We start from the raw sequence: 6,999 nt of genomic DNA on the forward strand, positions 1-6,999 counted from the left end.
ATCTTAATGCTCTAATTAGCCAGACTCTTTTAAGAAAAACTGGGATGATTTTACTAGATTCTAATACCTAATTCTCTGAAGGGCTTTGATGTCTAAGAACCCAAATAAATACCTATTATAATGAGGCACATTAACTATCTCCTATGTCATTAACAAGCTTGTAGAGTTGAGAGAACTGAAACATTACCAGGTTTGAGTTACTTTATCTTTAAATTGGCCATCTAACAATATCTTAAAGCACAGAATAATCTGAAAGCTGATCTCAGACACACTACCAACTGTGCAAAAAGTAACATGCTTTGAGATGTCATAAAGAGCACTGAAAATAATATTAAGGAGATTTCAGTAGATTACAAATTGGAAAATTAGTGAAACAGTAATTGTGCATGTTATACCTTCCCATCCAAAGACTAGCCTGACAAGATGTCACCGATGCTGAGTTTTCATCAGGGTTTTCAGAGGTGGAGCTCTGTGCCAAAACACCTGCTGCTTGACTTGTGATGTCTTTATAAAGCTGGATGAACTGGTACAAGTTCATGATCCGTGATGCTTCCACAATTCCACTGCTTTTGTTTATCTAAAAGTAAAAAGAAAAAATTTTTAAATTGGATCATTTTTTTCTGCTCAATTTTTCAAGAAAAACAGATATACATAGTCAAACACCCTAGGAAATAGACATTTTCAAGGCCTGCAAATTATTTAACAAGAAAGCAAGAGTCTGCAAAATAATACTGTCTCTTACATTTGTAAGGGCAATAGCCAGAACAGGTAAGGAGGGTGGGGGACAGCCCCCAAGGCGGCAGGGAGCAGCGGCAGACAGGGCTGGTGGTGGAACACGTAAGGAGGGTAGGGGACAGCCCCAGGCGGCAGGGAGCAGCGGCAGACAGGGTGCACAGAACAGGTACGGTGAAGCCCAGGAAATGAGTGGAGCAGTTGGAACAGCTAAGGGAGACAAACTTGTCTGCTGGTTTGTCGAACTGTGGTGGCTTGCATGTTTCTGTGAGGCTGGAGGCTATGCCAGCAGGGATGCCCATGGTGGATCAGTTTTGGTGGAGCTTCCAGACTGAGACAGACTTGGAAGAAGAAAAAGAACCGGCCAGTGAAAACCTTATGAATAGTAGTGAAACACTGTCTGATACATTACTGGGAAATTTTATGAATAGCCCTGAAACATTATCTGATACAGTGGTGGAAGATGAGCCCCTCAGATCGGAAGGCACTCAAAATATGACTGGGAAAGAGCTGCTTCATCAGAGTAGAGCCTACCTTAATGATATGGATAAAGTAGAGCTTTCGGGAACTCTATTTGCTGAAGTGGCACGACTCAGTATGAGAGGAAACAGCTGCAAATATCCACTGATAATTGGAACATGGAATAAATGAAGTACAAATCTAGGAAAACTGGAAGTTGTCAAAAATGAAATGGAACGCATAAAGATTGATATCCTAGGCATTAGTGAACTGAGATGGACTAGTTTTGGCCATTTTGAATCAGATAACCATATGACCTACTATGCTGGAAATGACAAATTGAAGAGGAATGGCATGGAATTCAAAGAATGTTTCAAGATCTATCCTGAAGTACAATGCTGTCATTGATAGAATAATATCCATATACCTACAAGGAAAGCCAGTTAATATTATTATTATTGAAACTTATATACCAACCACCAAAGCCAAAGATGAGGAAAGATTTTTACCAACTTCTGCAGTCTGAAATTGACCAAACATGCAATCAAAGATGTGCTGTTTATCACTGGTGACGGGAATGCAAAAGTTGGAAACAAAGAAGAATCACCAGTAGTTGGAAAATTTGGCCTTGGAGACACAAATAATGTTAAGAGACTGCATGACAGAATTTTGCAAGACCAATGACTTATTCATTGCAAAAACCTTTCTGCAACAACACGGTGGCTATACATGTGGACTTTGCCAGATGGAGAACACAGGAATCAGATTGACTATATCTGTGGCAAGAGACAATGGAGAGCTTAGTATCTTCAGCCAAAACAAGGCCAGGAGCTGACTGTGGAACAGACCATCAACTGCTCATTTACAAGTTCAAGCTGAAGTTGAAGACAATTAAAACAAGTCCACAAGAGCCAAAATATGACCTTGATTATATCCCTCCTGAATTTAGAGACCATTAAAAGAACAGATTTGATGCAGTGAACACCAATGACTGAAAACCAGAGGAATTGTGGGATGACATGAAGAACATCATCCATGAAAAAAGCAAAAGGTCATTAAAAAGATAGGAAAGAAGAAAAGACCAAAATGGGTGTCAGACTCTGAAACTTGCCCTTGAACAGAGGAGGTAAAGCAAATGAAGAAATGACAAGATAAAAGAGCTAAACAGAAGATTTCAAAGAGCAGCTCAAGAAGCATTCATTATAATGAAATGTGCTAAGTTATGGAGTTGGAAAGCCAAAAGGGAAGAACACACTCGGCATTTCTCAAGTTGAAAGAACTGATGAGGAAATTTAAGCCTCGAGTTGCAATACTGAAAGATTCTATAGGCAATATATTGAATGATGTAGGAAACATCAAAAGAAGATGGAAGGAATACACAGAGTCACTGTACCAAAAAGAACTGGTTGAAGTTCATCCATTTCAAGTGGCATATGATCAAGAACTACACTGAGGGAAGTGGCAAAAAACAAGGCTCCAGGAATTGATGGGATATCCATTGAGATGTTTCAACAAATGGATGCTGCACTAGAGGCGCTCACTAGGCTATGATAGGAGATTTGGAAAACAATTACCTGGCCAACTGACTGGAAAAGTTCCATATTTGTACCCATTTCAAAGAAAGGTGATCCCACAGAATGTGGAAGTTATCAAACAATATCATTAATATCGCATGCAAGTAAAATCTTACTGAAGATAATTCAAAAACAGTTGCAGCAGTATACTGACAGCGAACTTCCAGAAATGCAAGCTGGATTCAGAAGAGGATGTGGAATGAGGAACATCACTGCTGATGTCAGATGGATCTTAGCCTAAAGCAAAGAATACCAGAAAGAGGTTTATTTGTGTTTTATTGACCATGCAAAAGCATTCGATTGTGTGGATCATAACGAATTACGGATAACACTGAGAAGAATGGGGATTCCAGAATACTTAATTGTGCTCATGAGGAACTTGTACATAGACCAGGAGGCTGTTGTTCGAACAGAACAAGGGGACACTGCATGGTTTAAATTCAGGAAGGGAGTGCGTCAGGGTTGTATACTTTCACTATACTTATTCAATCTGTATGCTGAACAAATAATCCGAGAAGCTGGGCTATATGATGAACAATGTGGCATCAGGATTGGAGGAAGACTCATTAACAACATACGTTATGCAGATGACACAACTTTGCTCACTGAAAGTGAGGATGACTTGAAACATTTACTGATAAAGATTGAAGACTACAGCCTGCAGTATGGATTACACCTCAATATAAAGAAAACAAAAATCTTCACAAAGGGACCAATAAGCAGCATCATGATAAATGGAAAAAAGATTGAAGTTGTCAAAGACTTTATATTACTTGGTTCTACAATCAACACGAATGGAAGCAGCAGTCAAGATATCAGACGACATACTACATTGGGCAAATGTGCTGCAAAAGACCTCTTTCAAGTGCTGAAGAGCAAAGATGTTTACTTGAAGACTAGGGTGCGCTGACACAAGCCACAGTATTTTCAATCACCTGATATGCATGTGAGAGCTGGACAGTGAAAAAGGAACACCAAAGAAGAGTCGATGGTTTTGAGTTGTGGTGTTGGCGAAGATCGCTGAAAGTACCATAGACTGCTAAAAGAACTAATAAATCTGTCCTGGAGGAAGTGCACTGGAATGCTTCTTGGAAGCGAGAATGGCCAAACTTCGTCTCACCTACTTTGGTCATGTTGTAAGAAGGGACCATTCCTTGGAGAAGGATTGACACAGTGGCTGCAATGATGGGCTCATGCATACCAAGGATCGTAGGGCTGGCACAGGACCAGGTAGTGTTTTGTTCTGTTGTACATGAAGTCGTTGTGAGTCAGAGATGACTCGACGGCACCTAACAACAACAACAACTTACATTTATAGGGATCAAAGTACTTACACAATAGCAAAAAGATGGGAACAACTGACATGCCCATCAGCGGAAGAGTCGATGACCAAACTATGGTACACACACACAATGGAATGCTATGCAGCACTAAAGAATAATGTAGAGTCTGCAAAATACTGCGTAATATAGATGAACTTGGAGGACATTATACTGAGTGAAAGAAGTCAATCACAGAAGGACAAATATAGTATTAGTTTTTTGTTGTGGAGGATCAAGGAAAGGTTTATATATGGAGGAAAACTTTCTTTGTTGGTTGCCAGGGGTGGGAGGGGAAAGGAGGGAACACTAAAAAAAAAAGTATTGACCCATGTTACTTTAGTTTTGTATATTTCACTGTACATAAATTATATTTCAATAAAATGCATTAAAAAATACTTACACAAATTTATCTCATTTGATATTTAAAATATCAAGTAGATAGACTGGTCATTATTCTGTTTACTGTAGATGAGGTTAGGCAACTTTTCCAGAGTTAAGAAATTAATTTTAGAGATCAGTACTGAAAATTCTTTTCATTTTAAAAGTTAATTTTATTTGAATCCAACAATCACCTGCCATTCTACTATAACTGAAATAGGTAGGATTGCTTTATTGAATATCTTAAGTTTTATTTTATACCAGAACTTCAAGCTAACGCAAGAAAATTACACTAAAGTAAGCCTAACAAAGAGCAATTGGATTTTTCTTTGATGGCCATTCTGAGTTTTTGCCAAAAAAACAAAAACAAAAACAAAAAACACAAATGATTTAACTCTCCCTTTTTTGCTGATGACATGATATGTATAGAAAACCTCAAAGAATCCACAAAGAAGCTACTAATAGACAAATTCAACAAATCAGCAAGATAAAAGGTCAACATGGAGCCATCAGTCAGGCTTTTATACATCAGTAAAAAGCATTCGGGAAAGGAAATGAAAAAAAAAATTCCATCTATGGTAACACCTAAAAGAAAAAAATATCTACAATTAAATTTAATTAAAGAAGTAAAAGACTTGTTCATGGCAAACCATAAATCATTACTGAAAGAAATTAAATACCAAAATAAATGGCAAGATATTCCATGTTCACAAATGGGAAGATTAATATTGTTAACATTAATATTGTCAATATAACATTAATATTCAATATTAAAAAATATTAATATCATTAAAATACTAACATTAAGATTAATATTGTTCATATTAATTACTACTGTTAAAATTAATATTAAGATATTATCTAAAGCAATCTATAGATTCAATGCAATCTGCATCAAAATTCTAAGGTTTTTTTTTTTTCAGATATGGAAAAGCCAATCCTCACATTTATATGGAACTGCAAGGGGCCCTGAATAGCCAAAGCAATCTTAGAAAAGAATAAAGCAGAACTCACATTTCTCAATCCTAAAATAACCCACACTGTAACACATATATAGTATAACACATACTATAAAGCTACAGTAATCAAAACAGCCTAGGACTGTTAAAATGACAGACACGTTGACCAATGGAATAGAATCGAGAGTCCAGAACTAAAACCTGCGTATTTACAGGCAACTGAGTTTCAACAAGGATGCTAAGTTCATTCAACAGAGAAAGAATAGTATCTTTAGCGAATGGGGCAACTCGATTTCCAAAGCTTAGCCCATATGTCACATAATATGCAAACATCAACTCAAAAAATCAAGTAACTAAATATAAGAACTAAAAATATAAAACTCTTAGAAAAAAACATAGAGGTAATGCTTTGGGACTTAGGCTCAAACAATGGATTATTAGATATGACACCAAAAGCATGATCAACAAAAGATGAGACAGATAAAAAGAACTCCATAAAAATTTAAAACACTTATGCATTAAAGGACTTTATCAACAAAGTGAAGCGGTAACATATGAGTGGAACAAAAAACTGGAACTATATATCTGATAAGGGTTTAATATAAAAAGCTTAACAACAACAAACAATGCAATTTGAAAATGAGCAAATGATTTCAACAGACATTTCACCAAAGAGGATATTTAAATGGCCTACAAGCACATGAAAAGAGGCTCAATGTCTTTAGTCATTAAGGAAACGAAAATCAGAACCACAATGAGGTATCTCTTCACACTTAAGATGGCCATAGTAAAAACAGAAAACAACATATATTAGGATGTGGAGAAACTGGAATCCTCATCAATTGCTGGTGGGATTGTAAAATGGTTTAAGCCACTGTGGAAGAGTTTGGAGGTTCCTCAAAAAGCTAAACAAAGAATTACCATACAATCCAGTAATTCCACTCCCAGGCATATATCCAGAAGAACTGAAAGCAGGGACTCAAACATACATGTTCATTGCAGAATTATTTACAATAGCCAAAAGACGGAAACAACCTAAATGTCCATCAACAGATGATAGGATAAGCAAATGTGGTACACACATACAATGGTGTATTATTCTGCCATGGAGAGAAATAAGTCCTTATACATGCTACAACTTAGATGAGCCATGAAAAAATTATACTGAGTGAAATAAGTCAGTCACAAAAGGATAAATATTGTATGATTCCACGTATATGAAATATTTAGAATAGGTAAATGTTTAGAGACCAAAGGTTACTAATAGTTACCAGAGGTGGAAGGGAGGGAGGGAGGGAGGGAGGAAGAGGGAGTCATTGTTTAAGAGGCACTGAACTGTTAAGGATGATGGGAAAATCTGGAAACGGATGGGGTGATGGTTGCACAACATGATGAATGTAATTAATGTCACTGAATTCAATGTAAAAATGCCACTGTAAAAAATGGCAAATGTTTAAATATACTTACCACAAAAAAGAAAAGAAAAAGAAAAACAAAACAAAACAAAAAACCCCTTATTTAATATGAAATGGTACAAGTGGCCTAGAGGTTGTGTACCTTTTCTCCCTCTGCTTA

At 36.7% G+C, this 6,999-nt stretch overlaps 1 protein-coding gene across 1 annotated transcript in view; it reads right to left on the reverse strand.

The window, feature by feature from the left end:
• The window catches only part of RNF141 (ring finger protein 141), a 63,180-nt gene that overhangs the window by 37,069 nt on the left and 19,112 nt on the right, over positions 1–6,999 (reverse strand). The window contains exon 3 of the mRNA XM_007955136.2: positions 396–577. Within this exon, the coding sequence (XP_007953327.1) occupies positions 396–577 (182 nt within the window). The remainder of the gene's footprint in view (positions 1–395; positions 578–6,999) is intronic.

This window comes from Orycteropus afer, unplaced genomic scaffold, assembly GCF_000298275.1.
Source record: "Orycteropus afer afer isolate SDZICR_OR568_19922 unplaced genomic scaffold, OryAfe1.0 scaffold00014, whole genome shotgun sequence".
NCBI classification, from domain to species: domain Eukaryota; kingdom Metazoa; phylum Chordata; class Mammalia; order Tubulidentata; family Orycteropodidae; genus Orycteropus; species Orycteropus afer.